Source organism: Crinia signifera, chromosome 7 (genome assembly GCF_055691185.1).
Source record: "Crinia signifera chromosome 7, ASM5569118v1, whole genome shotgun sequence".
Classification (NCBI taxonomy): Eukaryota; Metazoa; Chordata; class Amphibia; order Anura; family Myobatrachidae; genus Crinia; species Crinia signifera.
In genome coordinates, this window is record NC_139223.1 from 54,511,198 (window position 1) to 54,536,242 (window position 25,045).

The window sequence follows — 25,045 nt, forward strand, 5'->3', positions numbered from 1 at the left end:
AGCAGACGCGGATACCTGTGAAGCCCGCGAAGGGACGCGTTTACCTGTGAAGGTATCCGCGTCCCCTCGCGGGGCTCGCTGCGCTCGCCACACTTCGGGCACGGTGGCTCGCTACGCTCGCCACACTATTCTATTCTCAACTCCACGCCGACGTGGATAGTGGGGGTATGAAAAGGTCGTAGGACACGTACCGCCGCCCCTCGCGGGCTCGCTGCGCTCGCCACGCTTCAGGTTGACGTTGATCGTGGGGTGGCGTTACCAATTGTGGGGGCCATTTCACACTTCAGGGTGGCTATTTGGCCTCTGTGGGCCATTTAACATTGTTTCCTATGGAAAAATCGTGTCAATTGAGGCATTAAACAGTAAAATCGGGTCAATTGAGAAATTTAACATTGTTCCCTATGGGAAATTGCGGGCATCGCGTCGGTCGCGTCGCACCCGATTTTTAGTGCATTCAATGGCCGCGATGCCCGCGATTTTTTTACCTGCGATGCCCACGATCAAAATCGTGGGCGCCGTGCTAGGTAAAGAGTACCGATATGTCTTTAGACCCTGCTCAATGCCTACTGACCATTATATTTCTTGGTTTGCTGCACTGACTTATGCTGGGTCGGACTAGTTTTCCTTCACATAAGCAATGACACAGAAATAACATATATTTGATATAGATTTTTTAATGTTGTAGACACTTTTTATGATTTTTCTCTCCAGGGAGTTTTAAATAACAGCATCCCGCCTCCTCATGAGAATACAGGGGAACAGAGAGCAATAGACAAGCTGATACTGTCCAAAAGAGAGGTAATTTGTTTATTTAAAAAGAAGAATTTCAATGAATGGTTGAAATATTCCACCAAAGATTGCAACATGGCGCTATCCATTACAATTCTGTGTCCTCCTATTGTTTATGCTAGGGAGCCATTGAGTGCATACTGGTGTATGGTCCTGTGTGACACTAAGCAAATCTGGTTCATATAGTTACTGCATGAATTAAGGTCAGATAGGATGGGGGGAAATTTAATAAGATGGGAGTTCTATTTCAGATATGGGATTCTACTATAAGCAACCAATAAGATTCTATCTTTTATCTTCTGGAAGGTTCTAAATAAATACGTAGATCCTGATTGGTTGCCCATAGCATGTTAAATAGAGCTCCCATCTAAGTAAATTTCCCCAGATGAGCATACATTAGGGATGCCAATCCTGGGCCATTTTTTCAATCCTGGGATTGGCCTCCTGATATGCCCAATCCTACATTTTTGACCTCTCTGGCCACAGTAGAGGTGAGTGAGCAGCAGCATGGAGACACTGCCAGCAATCTGGCCTTGTACATTGCAGCGGCGGGTGAGGAGGTGGGGAAGCAGGAGAGGTGGCTGTGGCAGGCAGGGGAGGAGGTGGGGGAGCAGGAGAGGTGACTGTGGCAGGCCGGGGAGGAAGTGGGGGAGCAGGAGAGGTGACTGTGGCGGGCAGGGGAGGAGGTGGGGGAGCAGGAGAGGTGACTGTGGCAGGCAGGGGAGGAGGTGGGGGAGCAGGCGAGATGACTGTGGCAGGCCGGGGAGGAGGTGGGGAAGCAGGAGAGGTGACTGTGGCGGGCAGGGGAGGAGGTGGGGAAGCAGGCGAGATGACTGTGGCAGGCAGGGGAGAAGGTGGGGGAGCAGGAGAGGTGACTGTGGCAGGCAGGGGAGGAGGTGGGGGAGCAGGCGAGATGACTGTGGCAGGCCGGGGAGGAGGTGGGGAAGCAGGAGAGGTGACTGTGGCGGGCAGGGGAGGAGGTGGGGGAGCAGGAGAGGTGACTGTGGCGGGCAGGGGAGGAGGTGGGGGAGCAGGAGAGGTGACTGTGGCGGGCAGGGGAGGAAGTGGGGGAGCAGGAGAGGTGACTGTGGCAGGCAGGGGAGAAGGTGGGGGAGCAGGAGAGGTGACTTTGGCTGGCCGGGGAGTAGGCGGCTTACTGCGGAGTCTGGGCAGATGGGGTGGCATGGAACCCCGGTGACCTATAACATCAGGCTGCGCATTGAAATCCCATCCAAAAATGCCTTGAATCCTTGGATTCCGCCGATCCCGGGATTGGCATCCCTAGTATAACTTGTGATATCAGGTAATGAGTAGAATTGGAGATACTCTTCCCTACCATCTACAGTAGCAGTAAGGTGCACTGTGTACACTGAACTATAGCATCCAGTCACCTTGTATCTGCCTAATGCAAATTATACAATAATAGCAATGACAGACTGATTGTAGGGAAAACTTTGCACTATTATTATATGTAAATAAAAAAAAAACATGAAAATGAATCTACCCATTTATTTAACTGTAATATAACGATACAATGATTTAACTCCTTGCTGACAGATAAGCCTTGCTGTTATAGTGGTATAAAGGACCCCAGTACAGGTATTATTAGTCACCTTTGGTTGGCTGGAGTAGAATTACACAAAAGGGTGAATGGGACTTGGGAACTAGAAATGGCTGCTGAGGAATTGGGTTAAGTGAAGCCCAATGACAGGCTATGAGAACACTACTTTTGTAATCTTCTCCCCTTGGGACCTAGTATTTATTATATATCAAAAATGCTGCAAGGATGATTTCCCTTTTAATAAAAACATATTTATCTATATTATTTCTAGCTGGAGATGCTGTATGAGGAAATGATCTATACACTAGTGTACATGGCCGGAGTAGTGTCTTCTGAGCATGTTGCCAGTGAACAAGAACTCTTCTATTACCTGCAGATGGTAAGTCACCTGTACAAGCTACCTGGCTGTGCATGTAATACCACCATTCCCTGGTCTGTATCTCCTGACGGAATGGGATCATTCGTCAGACTGCATTTAGGTCTACAGTCATTAGGTCGACCCCACTAGGTCGACTGGCAGGAAGGTCGACCTGACTTAAGGTCGACATGGGCCAAGGTGGACATGACTTAAGGTCGAATTTGCATAAAGGTCGACATGAGGAAGGTCGACTGGTCATAAGGTCGACATGGGTTTTTCACTGTTTTTTTATCCGAATGTAGACACAGTCGACATGGACACAGTTGGCAATGAGAATCGGACCCTCGCATCGCTCGCTTCGCTCGCGATGCTTCGGGCACGGTGCCTCGCTGTGCTCGGCACACTATTTTATTCTCCCACCACGCCCTAGTGGATGGTAGGGCATGAAATACCGCCTGTCGGCACATGTCGGCTCAAAAAACAGTGAAAAACCCATGTCGACCTTATGACCAGTCGACCTTCCTCATGTCGACCTTTATGCAAATTCGACCTTAAGTCATGTCGACCTTGGCCCATGTCGACCTTAAGTCAGGTCGACCTTCCTGCCAGTCGACCTAGTGGGGTCGACCTAATGACTGTAGACCTAAGTTCATTCTAATAGATGACCGCATCCCCTCCTGACCTTATGTTATTGCTGTGTGACTGTATATCAGCACCATGGACAGCTCACTCTCTTACATTCCTCAGTGTGTATATATTTTGCCTTGTGTAAAGCCGTCTATTCCTGTAAGAATTGTGATGTTTCGGTTTTAGCTGTCACTAAACTTTGTATTCTTATATTGTTTTTAATTTTATATTATTTAGCTATTCATGATCACTAACCTTCTCCCCTTTGTGATCGGATATCCAGTATTCGGCAATCCCAGCTTCTCCTTGTTCTTCAGTCTTTCGGATTCTTTACTTTTTTCTCTTTGCACATATGCAGAAGAGCCACTGGAGCAGCTGTGTCAGGGGGAAAGGTCCCAATGACAGTGGGGGGAGTGGCGAGTGAACTGGCAGCAGGCACTAGAATGGGGCAAAATGGGCAGTCAGCACAGGTCACCCAGCATATGCATTTGTCAGGACACCTGACTATAGTGGTAGGGGCAAAGCTAGGGGGCACTGGGGCAGCGGGCAATAAGGAGGTGATTCAGCATATGCATATGTCCTGGACTCTTCTGAAAGGGGCAGATAGAGCATTGAGTAGGTGGAGAGACTTCTCTTCTTCCTATCAAGCCTCCTTACCCTGTCCTGATAAGGTGAATGGATTATGCAAAGTGATATGGAAGGCGGAGTTTACTGTGCTTTTTATGAGTTGCTCCTCTCTAGTGTAAGGGGACGAGTTGTCTACACCACTCAGTAGGGATGGCCATTGACCGTCAATAATTTCAGATCATTGATGGGGTAAAACCATATGGTTTCCAACCATCGATAATACTGAGCTACTAATCTATTTGTTGAGAAGGCGCAAAATTCTTGCCCCTGTCCTCTGATTGGCTTGGAGCTCATTGAAAGTAAAGGGTGACCATCTGTGGGTAAAACCAATGATGGTTCCTTTTAAGATGATTTTACCCCATCAAGGTTATCCATCAATGGACCATCGATGGGGACCATTGATGGATAAACCTTCCCTACCAATCAGAAGAACCACTAAAGCAGTGGTTCTCAACCCCGGTCCTCAGGACCCCCACACAGTTCATGTTTTCCAGGTTACCTGTGCATTTTTAAAATGTGACAGTTGGTGATACAGAGGGCAGCTGCTGGTGACCTGGAAAACATGCACTGTGTGGGAGTCCTGAGTACCAAGGTTGAGAACCACTGTGCTAGAGAAACCTGAGATATCTCCATGGTAACCCATTCTGTAAATAGGAGGTAGCCCTGTTATCTCTGCTGCACCAATGGACCCTAAAACATAATGTTATTGATGTTTCAGGTGGTACTAGCACTACTGTTGTTCTGTGATATGCCATCTGTTATTACAAAGTAGTATTTTGTATCTACATAACCTGCGCGTATTGTAGCCAGGGTTGGACTCAGGGACACAGGGGTCTGGGATGGAAAAGAATCAAGGCCTATTGAGAGAAGCGGCAGACCTGTGACCAGTGCTGTGTGGGTGTGGTCAGAGACCTGTGGGTGTGGTCAGTGACATGTGGGTGTGTACTTACCCAAATGTCTCTTTTAAATACATTCAAATTTGCATTATTGCAAACACATTTTAATAGTCATATTTATGGCTGACCATGTTTCCAGCTTGACTGCTGGTTATTATCATGCTGTCATGATGATGGCTCTAATTGTATCTGGATGCCTGTAGCTGTGTTTCCATCTTCCCCCATTGTTAAGCTGTAAAGTGTCACTAGCCAGGTGCACTGGGTATGGCCCACACCTGAGTCTCACTCTCAAAAGAGGTGACACCAAATTGGTGACTTTTCTGCAGTGATGGAGCTAGATGCTGCAGTGTGATACTCTCCTGCAGTGTGATACTCTCCTGGAGTGTGATACTCTTCTGGAGTGAGTGTGATACTCTCCTGGAGTGAGGGTGATACTGTCCTGCAGTGTGATACTGTCCTGCAGTGTGATACTGTCCTGCAGTGTGATGATCTCCTGCAGTGTGATGATCTCCTGGAGTGAGTGTGATACTCTCCTGGAATGAGTGTGATACTCTCCTGGAGTGAGTGTAATACTGTCCTGCAGTGTGATACTGTCCTGCAGTGTAATGATCTCCTGCAGTGTGATACTCTCCTGGAGTGAGTGTAATACTGTCCTGCAGTGTGATACTGTCCTGCAGTGTAATGATCTCCTGCAGTGTGATACTCTCCTGGAGTGAGTGTAATACTGTCCTTCAGTGTGATACTGTCCTGCAGTGTAATGATCTCCTGCAGTGTGATACTCTCCTGGAGTGAGTGTAATACTGTCCTTCAGTGTGATTCTGTCCTGCATTGTGATACTCTCCTGCAATGTGATACTCTCCTTGAGTGTGATACTCCCTGGAGTGAGTGTGATACTCTCCTGGAGTGAGTGTGATACTCTCCTGGGGTGTGATACTCTCTTTGGGTGTGATGATCTCCTGCAGTGTAATGATCTCTTGCAGTGTGATGATCTCCTGCAGTGTGATACTCCCTGGAGTGAGTGTGATACTCTCCTGGAGTGAGTGTGATACTCTCCTGGAGTGAGTGTGATACTCTCCTGGGGTGTGATACTCTCTTTGGGTGTGATACTCTCCTGCAGTGTGATGATCTCCTGCAGTGTGATGATCGCCTGCATTAAGATGATCTCCTGCTGGGTGATAGTCTTCTGCAGTGTGATACTCTCCTGCTGGGTGATAGTCTCCTGCAGTGTGATACTCTCCTGGAGTGAGTGTGATACTCTCCTGGAGTGTGATGCTGTGTTGGGAGTGTGATACTTTCTTGCAGTTTGATACTCTCCTGGAGTGAGTATGATGCTCTGCTGGAGTGAATTTGATACTCCACTGCAGTGTGATATATGTCTAGTGTCTGTGAGTCTCCGAAACACTGCCATCTGCTGGCGGAGAGTGAAACTACATCTCTTTCTCATACATGCACAAACACAGAAGGTAGCAGACTAGCTTTCAAAGCTTTTGCTTCCAGCGGGCTTACTAGTATATATATATATATATATATATATATATAGATAGATAGATAGATAGATAGATAGATAGATAGATCTAGATCTATCTATCTATCTATCTATCTATCTATCTATATATATATATATATATATATATATATTTATATAGAGCAAAGGTTGATATACACAACTCACGAACTGCACTGGCTCAATAAGATCTTTTGGCAGCTGCTTATAGATGTTCCTATATCAGGTAAAGTGATTATCAGGTGCAGGGTTCCGTCTGCTGACAGTAGACGGTAACATAACACAGCCTTACGGAACTCCTGGTGGCTTGAAAGGAAGTAATTAGCCCTGGGTGCATCACCGTCCCTCAGTGAACTGATATCTCTGGTTTGGACTGAGGCAGTGATACATCATTTGAAGCTGCAATTCCACAGCGGTATTATACAGTACAACGGGGACGCTGATGTACACTGTGCTGAATATGATCTTTCATGACATACATAAGTGTAAGTGTATCTAATTTTATACAATGACTACAATTAATTAATACATCGTTGGCGACCATCGAATGATTTCTCTCCCCTTCTGAGGCATACGAGGGGATGTGTTCTCGTACACATCCCCTTGCATGCTAGTGCGGGGATGTGCGGGGGGGAGGGGGCATTTTGGCAGGTGGTGCTGACCTGTTTGCTAGGCTGTGAGTATACGCAAACTAGCAAACAGGTCTGAATCAGGCCCCTCATTTGCACAGGATATATTGCACCCATGGTGTTTTGGATGTATTATCTGCACCCTGCCTGACCTAGAGTGCAAAAGTTAACAGTCAATGAAGCCCAGAAAAATTATTTTTGGCTTACCATGGGCTTCAATGCACACCAGTATTGAGACAGTGCCATGGACACCGGCAGTGGAGCGGCAGCACAGTTCAAAATTCAAATAGGGGCTATACACCAACTGCCAGTGAGTCAGTTTGGTTGGCTCCCCTATTTGAAACTCTGCCACTGGGCACAGGAGACACAAATGTTCACATTGTTAGATTGGGTGCTTGGAAAATGTCATTTGAATCACACATGAGCACAACAGTCAGTTAATATTGTGCCTGATCTATACAAAATAGATGTGTGAAAATACACACGTGACATTTTAGCATGATGTTACAGAAAGCATACAGAACTTACTGTATTTAATCATATTTACGATGGTTAAATTGTAGGCACCCTAATCATATATACAGTATGTTCTGAAATGTTCTTCTTCTGAATACAATGATGTCCTTAATCTTCCTGTATGTCTGATGTGCTACTGGCCTAATGTGTTTCATTAGTGGACATGGAACAGATGGGAAGTCACAGCAGAATCCACTATTGAAAGATGTTTGTGCAGTTCTCTGCTCCGGCCTTTATATCCTATCCATTTTACTTGTTACATTTCACACCGGGCTGAAAGATCCAGGACCCGTTACACTCACTCACACATTCATTTATTTACCATTTATTTACGGTTTTACACTTCAAACCCTGCACTGATCATACTGCGCTGTGCACCGTTTACACTCAGGTCTATTCTGCTGTGGTCTTTTCTATGGGTTTACTAACATGAAGCTTAGTAAATCCAGGATGTGCATTACTGTCTAATGTTATATATGTTATAATTTTTGTTCCGATTTGCCGTCGCTTTTGCCTATAGTAAGTCTCAGATTTGATAAATCGACAGGATATCACAGAAAAACCAAATCGTCCAAAAATCAATGCTTAGTCAATTTTACCCATTTTTTTTACCTAGATTTTTTTTATTATAAATATATGTTTGGATTTGCCAGACAATAAGTCCAGCCTATTGTTCTTTGTTAACATTTTATATATATATATATATATATATATATATACATATATATATATATATATATATATAACTCCTAAGCATTGTCAATTGTCATTAAAAAATGCACAAAATGCATCTAAAATGTGATATTTTAGTCAGGTCCCAGCAGTCAGGTCCCACTCTGTAACATACTGTACATTGAATGTTCTGGTTACTTAATATGAATTGTCCCACAGACACTCTTGATGAACTATTGATAGCACCAGTGCCAGATTAAGGTCTAAATGGACCTAGAGCTGAAAATTATCAAGGGCCTATTATGCGCAATAATAGGGGTTGTGGCCAGCACCTAATAATGTGGGGGGTGTGGCCAGTGTTCTGGTTGGGTGGTCTGATCATGGGTGTATCTCTATTTGTGTAAACACTTTCAACTAATTATATATGCCTGGAAAAGGCAGGGAAATATATTGGTGGGCGCCATCCAAACGTGCACCCGCAAGATGCCGATGTCCTAAGATACTTGCGGGGTGAGGCGGCATTCCAGTCATAAAAAAAATACTGAAAGCTGAAACTTGGTAGACAACATTTTAGCGCCTTTTATGTGGTCACCTAAGTGTACCACACCATATACCCCTTATACAAATCATGTAACACAATAGTAACCCCCTTATACTGTACTTGCCTCTTACACATTATGCCACATGTAATAAGCCAAAATTCACACCGATTGAGCCAAAATTCACACTATGGCACACGGATTGAGACAAAATTCACTTTATGGCACACTGATTAAGGCAAAATTCACATTTTGCCACATGTATTGAGCCAAAATACACACTATACCAAACAGATTGAGCAATAATGCACAATATGCTTCATAAACAGGGGCATTGCGCGCCAAAGGCACGCATTAAAAATTTACACCATAATGCCCATTACATGTTAAGCCACACACCATAATGTCCATTACCTATTATGCCAAACACCATAATGCCTATTAAAAATTATTTGACATAAGTGCTGCTTACCTACAGATGTAGCCCCTGTCATCTTTGGCCGGGACTCGTCAGAGTCTCCCCTCTGGTGAGACCTGACAGACAGGTGCTACAGTTAACTGGAACGCGCGTGGGTCTCATGCGCACGCGAGTCCCAATCCTCTGTCGGCGGGGCAGGGGAGGGGGGGGGTCGGGACGACGAGGGGGACCGGCGAGGGGGACCGGTGATGTCGGCGGGGACCCGGGGGAAGCTCCGTTGCCACGGGGCATGCGAGCATCATGTGCACTCTCGCCCCCGTGGCGGGAGCCGGCGGAAAGCATCACCAGAGCCTGCAAAGTTTAAGACAGCTCCATCTGTACATGCTCATTGCCAGGCGTTCCATGCTCATTGCCAAGGGGAAATACATGCTCGTGGTAACTGGGGGACAGCCGCCACCGGGCAGAAATGACAGCCATTGACAGCCTGGCAGAGAGCAGGGGGCTGTATTCAGAGCACTGCAGGTCCCGACTATTTGAAATAGTACCCCTTTCACACCAGAAAATGCAGGGACTGGGCCCTTTTATATCAGCCTAGTCCCTGCATATTCTGGTGTGAGGGGGAGAAACCCCCCCCCCATTTAAACAACCAGCTATATCTTCGGAACCAACCCATTTACATGAGACCAGTATCATATTGAAGAACTTTTAAGTGGGCTTCGAATGACTTTGGTCCCGTGAAACTGGGCCGTTTGGTTCCAGATAAATCTGTCCTCAAACAACAGCTATGAAATTACATTTCAGAAATGAAAAAAATCGGTTTACCCACAATATCTCTAGAACCAATGAACCCATATGGATCAGTCTGTATCAGATTGAAGACCCAGCGATTTGGATTCGACTAAGATCAACCTCGAGCTTCTGTGATGCTGGAGGGGGAACTGGCAGCTGTTGGAACCAGGTGGGGTTGTCCCATGTTATGGGGAAAACGTTCCAGATTAGCCTGGAGGTATCTCTGGTTTCCCAGGGGCTAGCAATGCGGGGCCGGGCTCGTTGGAAAGCCCTGGCCCTTAGCTTCAAAATGGGCCTATTTGTACAGTGGGCCTGGAGCTGTAGCTCCATCAGGCCCATTGTTAATCCGGCCCTGGATAGCACTATCACCTAATTATTGCTACAACCAATGCCAACTTCTTGCACCAGATTCGTATTAAAGGTTCTATTTATTAAACATCTGTGATTGGCTGGGCAGTGAAAAAGACATCTTATGATTGGATGCCTAGCTTTAACTAGCCAGATTAGCTGAAAATACTCTTCTGGAGCAGTACGTTCAATACAAAGGGTATTTTTATTTCTTCCTTATTAATTACACAATGGCCCTTATTCTGATCGCTTTGCTCGGAACCGTGCAGGGCTGAAGCAAATGTACCAAACCCCGCCTTGCGAGTGGATAGCCGGCCCCGCCCATTTGCACACCGAATTAGGCCGATCGGCATGGAAACAGATGTTTTATGTGGACATCCATTCGAATGCCTGTGGGAACCTGCCCCATCATTTGATGGCCAGCGACCATCGAATGATGTGGAAAGCGCTCACCAATGCACGAGTGGTCTAGACCACTTGTACATATGAGCGAAGAAAAGAAGGGATATGGGCGGGCAGCTGACAGCTGTCCGCCCCCCGCACATACATCACGACTGCATTTCCATATACGTGCCCATCGGGTTCATGGGAACGCCCATGAAATGCAGGGTGTGCGCATATGGTAATGATTCTGATCAGGCCGCAACGCCCCTCTCCACCCCCTGCTCGGAAGGCAAGGAGCGAGCACTCGGCGACCGGTCTTCTCACCGAGTCCGCTCGCTCCCTGCATACAGACATACGCACAACATCGGTACACTGGCCCAATTCGGGTCTGAGCGAAGCGATCACAATAAGGGCCCATGTACATTGGACCATGGTGAACCAGCCAGCAATAAGGCTCCTGGTCTTTTCAGTGCATGCTGACATTTGTAGTGCCACGAGATTTCTCTGTTAACCCTGGTACCCTAATGTCATTTATACCAAGATGGAGGCTGGTGTAAGTCAGCATTAGGCTGGTAATCTCATGGGTACAATCACATTTTCATGATCCAGATGACTGAAACTCCGTGGCTAATGCTGAGAAGGCTTTTGCTGTTACAGACCCTAAGGGGGTTTAATGGCAGAATCCTGCGATCAGACTCACAGCATCGCATCCACAAAGTGCCTACTAAACAGCACTTTTGTACATATTTCCCTAAGCGTCTGCAGGAATGTGTAATTAGGCTCAGGGAACAATGTGGGCAACACTTTGTGTTACATATCTGTGCCATTAAGCAGAAATCCTGCAGGCAGACCTAGCGCCACAAACTCTGCGCTGTGATATGAAGCAGACGAGAGTCAAAGGTAATTGGCCCTGGAAATGTCATTGTACATTTGCTGAGCTGCTGCTACTGAGTTGCTGCAAACAAATGGCAGCTTGCATTCAGGAACGCTGGATAATTTGACACAAACCTCTTTCTCACTGCTTTGTACATTTATTTATATTTCTGTTACTCTGATACAAACTGGGAAAAAAATATATTTTATTTTGACAGGTTTTTGAAATGAGCGAGAGTGATCATGGGTCCATCCTGATGCGTGTCAAAGAGTCAAAGGTAACGTGGCAGCTTAACAGAGACTACTGCTGTTTTATGTGTTCTATGCTGACCGGAACATTTAACCCTTTGAGTGTCAAGTGAATTTGTCAAAATAGGTGTGAAGTTACCAAGCAAACAGTTGTATTTATCATAATGACCTGTAATGTTCACCTTAGATGGGAAATATAATCTTTTTTTTACACGACACTTTTTATTTGAATTTATATAGCAAATGTGAGCGGCGCTGGCATTTTTAGCAGATATTTTGAACATGGCTTGCAGGGATGTTGGTGCTCAAAATGAATGCAAAAAAGTGCTGTGAAAACATTAATGATGAAATACTTTGTAGAGTGCTAGCTGTTCCACCTATCAAAATGTCTCTCACCTTCCATATGTGTTCCTAATGAAAGTAATGATGTTTTTATACTTTGTCCACACCTAAAATAAGACCTGTATGTAAAATATAACAAGTACTGTAACGATTATCATTAATTATTTCCACACATATAAACCATAAACCGTTTGCGGCGCTGGAGTTGGTGTCAGTCACTGCACCAAATAAATAAAAAAGGGGTGTGGTCACCTGGGGAAGGAAGTGTGGTCCTTGTGACGCACCAACATGCATCACTCTGGGCTTGTGTCCAGCTCTCATGTACAGTATATCCATACCTCCCAACTGTCCCACTAAACGCGGGAACGTCACGGTTTTTGGGGACGTTCCCGCATCCCTCCCGCGGCCGGCAGTGTCCCGCTGCGGGGGGGCAGTTGTCCCCCCCCCAATCTGACAGAATAGACACTGTGCGCACAGCGTCTATTCGCATCTGGAAATGGGGGCGTGGCCTATTTTGCGTAATATGCTGCCTCATTTACATATGCCACACCCCCTTTTCAGGCGCTCGCGAGTGACCCTATTTGAATATTGACAAGGTTTGGGAGGTATGGTATATCTCAAATCTATCCATTCAGCAGCAAGGAAATGAGGTGAAGGGTGACTACTACCTAGACTAGAGGCTGCAGCTGCCCTCAGTAAATGCTGCCCATTCCAGTGAGTCCCCGCTATTCCCCCAATATGTGCAGCGGTTTCACATTCTAAGCCAGAGACCATGTGGTCATGTGCAGGAGGGAAAGATATGGCCGTCAGTGCAAAAGGCTGTTTACCTTGCAATGCAAGTCAGATCAGGTCTATATACACAGTGCCTGTCTGATCTTCTGCCATCTGCAGTGATCTATGGGGCCGATTCAGACCCATTAGTTCGGGTCCGAATTCGCCCCCGTTTTCAATGGTTGGCAGTATATGTGCATGTGTAGACCCTCTGTTGGGGGATGTGTTCTCGTACATTCTAGCGAACAGTTCTGAATAAGGCCCTTTGTCTCTTTCATAGTAGGCTGTTTACAAGATGGGGATCGCTAGTGTATGTTTGTATACCTCTGAACAAATAGCACATCTGCCAAGCGATATACAGTATATGACTGCAGAACCTGGTTGTGCCGGAGCAGAAACACTGTTCCGCTACATTTCTTTTAGTCCCACAATTTCGGATGTTTAAAGGTAATTTTGTGTCCTCTCAGCGTGTGCTCTGTACTGTGTGAGATCCGCTCTCAAATTAAGCACAGCGTTCCATTCCGAGCACAGGAAAGCCGGTGAAGCCAAAGGTACAAATGTGTTTATGCGGAAGAACATTAAACAGAAAGCTAATTACAGAATCCGCTGTATTTTACCAGACATACAAACATTGATCACCGCGCTGGTATAAAAACAACAACAAGCTATTATTAGCAATGCAGTTCCCAGTTTGTAGGTAGGATTCCATCTAAAGGTACAATAGCCTGAATCGGATAATGATACCACAGCATACTGACAAGTATCTATCACATACAGATGTGCTCATTAGCGCTCTTAAGACGCAGATTGCCTGGTACAGAGCGTCGATAAGCCCACTGGGGTGGGGAATGCATACATACTGTACTGTAAGTGCTTTTCCCATGTGAAGGGGGGAATCTATAGCTGTCACAACAATATTCTACTATCCAAGGTTGGTAAACACTTGTGCCTGTCAAGTAGTTAGTCAGTCAGCATGCATTGGTTCCACCACTAAAGGTCAGGATGGCTTGGGTTGACAAATAAAATAGGTTGACAATGGCTGCGTCGACAGTCAAAAGGTTGACATGAAGTTTTAACTTTTTGGGGAGGCCCGGATATCGGCATGGTCGACATGGACACTGTCAAAGTGTACTGCATCCCCTCACATGGCTCTCTGCGCTTGCCATGCTTCGGGCACGGTGCCTGGCTATGTTTGGGGCACTGTTCTATTCTCCCTCCACGCCCTATTGAATGGTAGGGCATGAAATCATGGTGTGTTCCCTACCTCTATAGTACCGATCCTATAGGGAAGATCATGTATGTTCCCTACCTCTATAGCACGGATCCTATAGGGAAGGTCATGGTGTGTTCCCTACCTCTATAGCACCGATCCTATAGGGAAGGTCATGTATGTTCCCTACCTCTATAGTACCGATCCTATAGGGAAGATCATGTATGTTCCCTACCTCTATAGCACGGATCCTATAGGGAAGGTCATGGTGTGTTCCCTACCTCTATAGCACCGATCCTATAGGGAAGGTCATGTATGTTCCCTACCTCTATAGCACCGATCCTATAGGGAAGGTCATGGTGTGTTCCCTACCTCTATAGCACCGATCCTATAGGGAAGGTCATGTATGTTCACTATCTCTATAGCACTGATCCTATAGGGAAGGTCATGGTGTGTTCCCTACCTCTATAGCACCGATCCTATAGGGAAGGTCATTGTATGTTCCCTACCTCTATAGCACCAATCCTATAGGGAAGGTCATGTATGTTCCCTACCTCTATAGCACGGATCCTATAGGGAAGATCATGTATGTTCACTACCTCTATAGCACGGATCCTATAGGGAAGATCATGTATGTTCACTACCTCTATAGCACCGATCCTATAGGGAAGATCATGGTGTGTTCACTACCTCTATAGCACCGATCCTATAGGGAAGATCATGGTGTGTTCACTACCTCTATAGCACCGATCCTATAGGGAAGATCATGGTGTGTTCCCTACCTCTATAGCACCGATCCTATAGGGAAGATCATGTATGTTCACTACCTCTATAGCACCGATCCTATAGGGAAGATCATGTATGTTCACTAGCTCTATAGTACCGATCCTATAGGGAAGATCATGTATGTTCACTACCTCTATAGCACCGATCCTATAGGGAAGGTCATGGTGTGTTCAATACCTCTATAGCACCGATCCTATAGGGAAGGTCATGTATGTTCCCTGCCTCTATAGCACCAATCCTATAGGGAAGGTCATGTATGTTCCCTACCTCTATAGCACCGATCCTATAGGGAAGATCATGTATGTTCACTACCTCTATAGCACCGATCCTATAGGGAAGGTCATGGTGTGTTCCCTACCTCTATAGCACCGATCCTATAGGGAAGGTCATGTATGTTCCCTACCTCTATAGCACCGATCCTATAGGGAAGGTCATGTATGTTCCCTACCTCTATAGCACCGATCCTATAGGGAAGATCATGTATGTTCACTACCTCTATAGCACGGATCCTATAGGGAAGATCATGTATGTTCACTACCTCTATAGCACCGATCCTATAGGGAAGATCATGGTGTGTTCACTACCTCTATAGCACCGATCCTATAGGGAAGATCATGTATGTTCACTACCTCTATAGCACCGATCCTATAGGGAAGATCATGGTGTGTTCACTACCTCTATAGCACCGATCCTATAGGGAAGATCATGGTGTGTTCACTACCTCTATAGCACCGATCCTATAGGGAAGGTCATGTATGTTCCCTACCTCTATAGCACCGATCCTATAGGGAAGATCATGGTGTGTTCCCTACCTCTATAGCACCGATCCTATAGGGAAGATCATGTATGTTCACTACCTCTATAGCACCGATCCTATAGGGAAGATCATGGTGTGTTCACTACCTCTATAGCACCGATCCTGTAGGGAAGATCATGGTGTGTTCACTACCTCTATAGCACCAATCCTATAGGGAAGATCATGGTGTGTTCTTTACCTCTATAGTACCGATCCTATAGGGATGGTCATGTATGTTCACTACCTCTTTAGCACCGATCCTATAGGGAAGGTCATGGTGTGTTCCCTACCTCTATAGCACCGATCCTATAGGTAAGGTCATGTATGTTCCCTACCTCTATAGCACCGATCCTATAGGGAAGATCATGTATGTTCACTATCTCTATAGCACCGATCCTATAGGGAAGATCATGTATGTTCACTATCTCTATAGCTTGGATCCTATAGGGAAGATCATGGTGTGTTCTCTACCTCTATAGCATGGATCCTATAGGGAAGATCATGTATGTTTAGCTCTTTTTGGTTATAGAGGTATTGTATGTACAGTATAAAATACATTCATAGGGATTATTTATTTGCTGATCATAGATTACTTATTGGCTGTAAATCCTTAGCTGAGCAAGTTAGGTGTTACTTACCAATGGCTCATTATCCACCTGTCTTAAGGTGTGTGCACACGGTGCAAATCGAAATCAGGATTGCATAGACATTGAATGGAGATAGAACATGTTTTTATGCTTTATATCCCGATTTGATGCTGATGCGCTTTCCTGTTCAGCTGAAATCGGAAAGCCAGATAGACAGTTCAGCAATGACTATACAGTGCAGATTGAATGTAGATTGCATGAATTGTATGCAAATAGTACAGAGTTAGCAAAGATTGCATAGCAATCAAATATTAAGTCCAGTGGCGGCTCCTGCTATAGGGCTGCAGGACTGCAGCCCCTCCAGTTAAAATCACAACACCAGAGACATAGACAGACAGCACCAGCGCACCAGTGCATCCCTCTGCAGGCACCCTCCCCTACCTCCGGAGCTCTGGTTCTGGCTGTCTGTGTCTCTGACACGCTGGTAACCTCCTCTCACCAGTCTCCATGAAGCAGCAGGGCAGACACAGCAACAGTCCAACCCTGTGGGCAGCATGTAGTAGATTCCTATTGGAAGCTGCTACTGCTCATCATACACAGAGCTGGAAACATCTCCCCCTCTTGGTCTGCCAGTACATGGAGCGGTGTTAGCAATAGCTCCCAACAGGAAGCCATTCTGTGCAAATCGCCAGAGCTACAGTGCTTCTATGGGCTGCTGTCTGTGCAGCCCAGAAGCAATTCTCTGCAGTGAGCATGCCCAAACTTCAGTGAGTCACTCAGTGTGATGCAGCTGAAGGAAGGTATGCATTTCCCAGAGAGGTGCATGGAAGTTTATTTTCTTTTAATAATATTTGTGTGTAGATCTTTATTAAGAGTATCATTTTGTGTACTTTAATTAATATTAAAGTTTTTAAAAGTGTGTATTTTGCTCTGTACTGGTGTTTGTGTGCATATGAGTACATCATTTATTTACAGTAATTGCATACAAACACTTGTACAGCGCAAATCAAACTAATAACCTACAAATAATTAATGACTGTTTGCAATGAGCAGTACCCAGGAAATTGCAGCCCCCCTTAAGTCTAAAGGCATGAGCTGCCACTGATTAAGTCGAATAGCAAAGGAACCCCCCCCCCGTGTACACACCATTACAGTCGCGGCTGCACAGAGGTGCTATTGTGTTTTTTCTTTGAAATAAACAATTACATCGCCATGGCATTGCCTTGCAGGTACTAAAAAGGTTGGGTTTAATTTAAATGACTTTGGTGCTACGCTCCCGAATTGACATTGTCACAACTTGTTTGCACATCTGTCTTCCCATACTCAGCTAAGGCTTCAGTTTAATAAAGTCTGGTGCTGATAGCTCTGCATCTTATCAGTTACTGGACACATTCAGAGCAATTGCGTTTAGAAATGCTTATTTATTTACCTGTTAAAAGAAAACCCAGTGGCTGAAAAATGTAATCTTCAGAAATTGCTAACAAGTGGATGAGCTTATGTTAAATGTATTGGAGATTAGACTTTGAGGACTATATGCAAGTCAGCCGTAATTGCACCTGAAATGTGAGCAGTTAAGGCCCCCATACATTAGGCCGACCGGGAGGCTCACATACAATTTGGCACTTGATGTGCCATTTTTTACATGGGATAAATCGCATGCGATTTATCCCATGTTAAAAAAAACCCGGGGAGCTGCAGGGCGGTGAGGAGTAGTGGGGGCGGGCAGCGGCAGTAGTGGGGGCGGCCAGCGGTGGTGTTGGGGGCGGCCAGCGGTGGTGTTGGGGGCGGCCAGCGGTGGTGGGGGCGGGCGGCCAGCGGTGGTGGGCGGCCAGCGGTGGTGGGGGCGGGCGGCGGGTGCGGTGAGCGCTGCTGACCTGGCCGGGCAGTGTACTTACTTACACATAGCAGCAGCGGGGACGGGCAGCGTAGTGGCGGCTATTAGATTTTTAAAATACTTGTCAAATGACCGGCCGCTCTCTGATTGGCCGGAGAGCTCTCAGCCAATCAGAGAGCGGCCGGTCATTTGACAAGTATTTTAAAAATATAATAGCCGCCACTGCGCTGCCCGTCCCCGCTGCTGCTATGTGTAAGTAAGTACACTGCCCGGCCAGGTCAGCAGCGCTCACCGCACCCGCCGCCCGCCCCCACCACCGCTGGCCGCTGCCCGCCCGGTGTCTGCATGCATATGCCTGTCAGGTGGCAGGCATATGCATACAGGGAGGTCGGACGTGATCGTATGTACAGACCGTCCGACCTCCCTGATCCGGTCCGATGCGCACGGGACCGCGCATCGGATCGGATCAGATATCACACACATACGATTTTGGGCCGATTTCATCCGATTATCGGCACAAAGTGCCGAAATCGGATGAAATCGGACCAAAATCGCATAGTGTATGGGGGCCTTTAGAGGGCAAGCCCCGTACACACTGGGGGGGGGGGGGACGCCTCTGTGCTGAGAGATGTGCTTAAGCACAGATTGCTCAGCACACATTGCAGGGCACAAGCAATTCACCCAATGGTGCCAAGAGAGGGGGCAGTAATTACCTGGGCCCAGGTCTGATGTAGGGGCCCCCATTACCTGGCAGCAGTAGCTCTTCCCAACCCAGCACATGTTGCTGTGTGCTGCGCTGCAGTGTTGCTGGAGAGGCACTTAATGAACTTTTTTTTTCAGTATTCTAAGTGTGTATGGCCATACCTCCCATGATTAGGCCACGCCTAAAAGTAGCTGGGCCCAGCCAGGCTCTCTACTGCCCTGCATGCACCCACGGTGTGGGCTGAACGATCTGTGCTGAGCAGTGTTTTGGTAGGCTAAACACTGCGATCTATCAGGACAGACAGTGCATGCACTATCTCTGCGGGCGATGGCAACCTGCGGGATCACGCATAGCCATCGTTATTTATCTATTTATTTACAGTTTCCTATATAGCGCAGCAAATTCCTTTGAGGCATACACACGGAGCGATCTGTGCTTCATTTCTAAGCGATCTAGTCAGATGGCTGTAATTAGCAGGGACGGTTCCAGTGGGAAGTCACTGCCACTGCCCTATGGGTGGCGGTCCCCAGGTGGTGCCCCGACGGTCCCCTGACGTCCACGGTTTCCCCTGGCATCCACAATGGCCATCGGATTCCTCTTCAGTGGCATCCCTGGTTTCAAAGATGCATTGCACGGGTGCGCCCGTGGCCACCGTGGACACCTGGGGACGAGGTAAGAATAAATGGTGTGTTTTTTTGGGGGGGGGGACAACAATAAAAAAACGAATATAATCTGAAAACCTACGGTTTTTGGAATATTTCGGTTTTGGGATATCCGGATACGGAATACCCAACTTGTACTAGTAAAATCCGCCACTGCTCACCATACAGACTTCTTGGACAATATAATATATACTCTTATCTGTAGCCAGTTAAATCTAAAATCACCTAATTGGTCATCAGAGTTGCTAGAGACATGAGAAGACCTTTTCCCAGACATATTGCAACTGAATGACAGTCATCCATTCTGATTCATCTATGCTTTTACCAAGGCAGCTGTATAAGAAAAGGTGAAGGTCAGCGGACACAAAGAGAGACGTAACACACATGGCTTCTTTATGCGGTGGAGGATCGTGACATCCTTCTGTCACTTAGCGGTTACGGCAGCACTATTTTCAAAGGGACTAAGTTCATAATTGCACTTACTGACAATTGTATTATGTCTACCAATTATTCCACTTTTTAAGTGGCTGTATTAGGCTGAGTAAACTGCACTGTATGCACCATTGTATGGTATGACCCCTTAGTTCTCAGCAAACAGAAGGTCTGATTCTGAATTTACCATGGCTGATATACAGGCATTCATATACGTATTCCAGGCACATTACTGTTCCTATTTTAAAATCAGAATGCCTAAGCCATCGATAGAATAGGAATACGAATCACCCCCCATGGCCATAACCAGCTCAAAGAGCTGGTCCTGGTTCTAGACATTCCAGGTTAAAAAATGAAGGGGATCCCCAGAACTTATAAAACCAGCACCAGGGTCTAGTGACAGTCCTGGTTCCAAAATACAGGGGACAAAATGAGTAGGGGGAGTGGGGATCCCCACCAATGAAGGGGTCCCCCCTCCAGCATGAACCCTGCCCGGCCTGAAGCCTGGGGCTGTCCCTGGTGCCCCAGGGCAGTGGGAAGCAGGCTGATTTCAGCGTAAAAAATAGAATTAATAACTATTGGGTTCTGCTGTGGAGCTATGAGTCCCAGCAATCCTCCCCTGCATACTGGGACTTGGAGTTTTGCGATTTTCGCCAGTCTCTCCCCCAACACAGTGCGGAAGCTGCCCATGCTACATCTGCCCTACCGCAGTGCTGCATGGTTCTGCCAATGTTAAGTTACTTGCTTTTCTTACTTTATTACTAGCATTCCAGGGAAACAACATAAATATATGATTTTGTCATTGTGTTATATATTTGTATTCTTTCTAAAGGTGTAAATAGCATTCCTTTTACATATCGCTGACAAAAAGGGCCTTTTTTTATACTGCGATGTCATTATCAATAAAAAGCCATGTAAAATCTCCTGCTGTCTTCTATTCTAAACCTAAAACATGTATAGAATGTTTATAGAATACCGCTTTGTGTACTGTCTAGTTTACAGTGTTCGTGGCTAGCGTGGATAGCAGATGCCAATCACAGCGCACATGACAAATATGTCTGTCATTTTCTTGATAACAAGCATTGCCTTGTAGTAACACTCTGCAGCTGATGTCTATTCCAAGCCTGTCCAGAGGAGGTTTCTCCTGTTGTCTCCACGTAGTCCAGGCCTGGAATGGTCTTGGTTTGTTACTCCTGCCTTAGTCCCTGACCATTCTGCCCATTTTGCCTTGCCTCGTATTTTTGTCTGGCTGTTCTTTGACCATTTTGTGCCTGCGTCTGTTCTGTTCTACTTTCCTGGTCTTGTTGGTCTTTACCATGTCATGTCCTGTCCAGGTCATGCTCTTTGATCTTACTCTATTCTCATCTCTCTCCTGTTTTGTACCTGGCCTTGTTTGTTCAGTCCACACCTTCGGATCTGTTCCATGTGTCTGTGTATAAACGTTGTCTCTTCCAATAATGTCTTATATTTGTAGTGTTTTATTCTTACTGTGTCCTGTTCAGCTGTTCCCTGATCTCGTCTGTCGCTAATTGTCACTGTGTTCCTGGGAACTCTCCCTGTTTGTCTCTTGCTATTCCATCCTTGAGGTGTTACCGTTTTTGTTCCTCTGGCATCATTGCTTTCCCCTTTTCAGTTCCAAGAACTTTGTGCTGCAAGTCCTGGTGCACCTTACTGCCGCAGGAATCCATTGGAAGAGATTACATACCCCAAGATTGGCAGTTTGGTTCCCTATTGAGGTGATGGATGCACCTTTTCTCCCAGTCTCCGGTCTAATTTTAGACATGCTCAGTGGTCTTCTTCCATGCTCTCCTCTGGCACCATAATTGCCTTTACACTCATGGATTCCATAAAAAACCAGTTGTGCGCTAGAGGAGCACCAGCATCTCCTGTCTCTGACACAATGTATGTTCTAAATGGACGGATCACCAAGAGGTACATATTACACTGCAATCAACATCAGAGGTTTAAGGTTCTTATTTGATGTCTGCTTTCTTCTAGGCTCCTGTGTACGCTTTAACAGTCACCGTTGTTCAGGCACGAAATCTCCTGGCCAAAGATGCCAACGGTGAGTTTGATTGGAAATACTGTGATTTTGCTTGTGATCAGGCTGGGGATTATCCTTGGTTGTGTTTCCTGTCTTTTTGAGTACTTTGATCCCTACAGCATTTGCATCCAATGTAAAAGATGTCTAATGATTTTTGTCCTATACATCTTTTGTTCAGTCCTAATCTCCACTCTATCCACTTGTGATGCCAAGGATTCAGTTATTCCTTCCTTCCTTTCTCTGGACCTCCAGATGTTGGTCTACAACAGAGATAGGCAACCTCTGTTGCTTTCCAGCTGTTGTTGAACTAGGCTTGCTAAAATATATAGTTCAACAACAGCTGGAGAGCCACAGGCTGCCTAAACCTGGTCAACAGCTGCCACCATCCCAATGATGTTCCCACTCTGGTCGTCATATGTCAGCATGGTTCTTTGTTTCCTGAAATATCTGGCTCCGGACTGTATATATCTATATATCCGTCTCTTTCTCTGTTGTCTGCTGTTGATCTTTACACTTGGTGCATCCACATCAAATCGGATTATATGGAAATGAATTATACTGACTGCTCTATCACAGACCCCGTGATAGCTCAAGAACACCACTAGAACATTCACTGTGTGTCCCCTTGTGCCTCATTTGATAATTATTGTAGTGTTATTGAAGCCACTGTTTCTAGTAATTATCTTTAATGGGAAAAGGTCAAGAATGATAAATAAACATACTGTACAGTAGTAATGAGTACACACCAAAAACATACAGATCAGATAGTTAGTTATTTACTAGGCAGCACGTTATCTTCATATCGGAAATTTCATCAACAGCCAAGACCAGGGTGAGCATCCATGGGAACTCTGCCAATCCCATAAAGTATGATGTTATTAGAACTTTAATAGAAGGTTCCCAGAAGGACATGATATCACAAGCTGCGCATATTGTACAGCAGCAAAATATTTTTTTATTTGACAGTTTTGATTTTGTATCATTATTTCACAACATCTGTACAGAAGCCACGGGGAGCGTTTCAGAATGTTTCAGCCTGTTCTGGATCACAGGAAGGATATGGCTCTGATACATACAGTAGCAGACTGTATTGGGGACCTTTGTGCAACACGCTAAGCCATAATTGGGTGACTGCACTGTATATCTATGCTATGGTGTCATTTTGTAAACGTATTTTGATCCATTCATTTTGTATGACTGAATTGCTATTTTTTTGCTTCTTGGAAAGTACTTGCTATATGTCCTTTCTTAACATCAGATGTTACTTTTACGTTGATGATTATTTTGAGCACAGTAAAGGCTTCATATGTAATTCACTTCTCTGCACAGTTCGAGGCCCCCACTCTACAATCCTTCAAAAACAGACTCAAGACTTTCCTGTTTACTCAAGCATTTCCATAATTCTTAAGTATTGTTTATGAAAAGCCTTTCTGTACTTCATTGTTCCTGTACTGTATTACATTCATCTGTTAAGCACCTTGAGTCCTATTTGAGAAAGGGCGCTATTATTATTATTATTATTATTATTATTATTATTATATAGCTTAACCCTGGTGTCTATATACTGCAACACAAAAGTCTTTAGTTTTCAGTCGCACTGGTGCAAGGTTTCTCTACACCCCAGGCAAAACTTCCAGCCCCACAGGTGACTTTGCGTAGACAAGGTCTTACCTTCTCACACATTCCACAGCCACCATCTGCTTAAAGTACAAGGGTATCATTTTGTGATAGGCACCTGGGGATTAGTGACACACCCCCAGGTGCCAGCACCCTACTGGTAAAGCCAGCAGCTGTGATAAGCATGCAATGGTTGTGGATATGAATGTGTGTTACAGACAGAGCTGGTTAATAGCAAATGCTATAAACTCCTGTACTTTCCCCACACTGTCTGTAACTTCTCTTACTATACCCATCAAGGGGTTAATGAGACCAACTCAAGGCATGCCACGGTATATACTGTAAACCATTGTAGTGATCAGCGAAGTCACCTGTTCTATTCTGGTCTGAACTCACAACCTGCTCATGAGGACAAGGAGAATCCTTTCAGCTGCCAGCTTCCAAGGCAACACTCTGATGTCTCCACAATGCACTGCTCTCACAGGGTAGCCACGAATATACTTTGTGCTGATATGAGGTCCACCTGGGAGAGATAATTGTGTCATGTGCACTAAAATCACGGGAAAGCCAGAACTAGGCTTCCCTAATGGTTATTTTCAAAGCTGAATCTTGCAGACAACCTGTAGATTCTGCAGAATGTCATGCTGATGTCAATGTGGATGTGCATGAGAATAACATTGCCAGCGTGTCCTACCTGATTCCCAATGGTGTGCGCAGTGGTGTAGCTAGGTGCCACGGCGCCCGGAGCAAGGGCATGTTTCGCGCCCCCCCTCCCCCCTCAATTTGTAGTAGGTGAGGCTCCTGCGCAGTGAAAAGTGGGCACAGACCAACATTATACCACACACCGTAATGCCCATTGTACATTTTAGTGAACTTTGTAATTCCAATTACACATAAGCCCACACATGAGGCCCATGACATACTATATAACACTCCGCAATGCCCATGACATACTATATAACGCTCTGTAATGCCCATGACATTCTATATAACACACCGCAATGCCCATGACATACTATATAACACTCTGCAATGCCCATGACATACTATATAACACTCCGCAATGCCCATGACATACTATATAACACTCCGCAATGCCCATGACATACTATATAACACTCTGCAATGCCCATGACATACTATATAACACACCGCAATGCCCATGACATACTATATAACACACCGCAATGCCCATGACATACTATATAACACTCCGCAATGCCCATGACATACTATATAACACTCCGCAATGCCCATGACATACTATATAACACTCCGCAATGCCCATGACATACTATATAACACTGCGCAATGCCCATGACATACTATATAACACACCGCAATGCCCATGACATACTATATAACACTCTGCAATGCCCATAACATACTATATAACACTCCGCAATGCCCATGACATACTATCTAACACACCGCAATGCCCATGACATACTATATAACACACCGCAATGCCCATGACATACT

The 25,045-nt window shown here is 45.6% G+C and overlaps 1 protein-coding gene across 1 annotated transcript in view; it reads left to right on the top strand.

Annotated features, from left to right (window-relative positions):
• Window positions 1-25,045, top strand: part of BAIAP3 (BAI1 associated protein 3) — a 317,991-nt gene that overhangs the window by 178,145 nt on the left and 114,801 nt on the right. Inside the window, exons 4-7 of the mRNA XM_083153102.1 lie at window positions 712-798; window positions 2,622-2,729; window positions 11,749-11,808; window positions 21,901-21,967. Coding sequence (XP_083009228.1) covers window positions 712-798; window positions 2,622-2,729; window positions 11,749-11,808; window positions 21,901-21,967 — 322 coding nt within the window. The remainder of the gene's footprint in view (window positions 1-711; window positions 799-2,621; window positions 2,730-11,748; window positions 11,809-21,900; window positions 21,968-25,045) is intronic.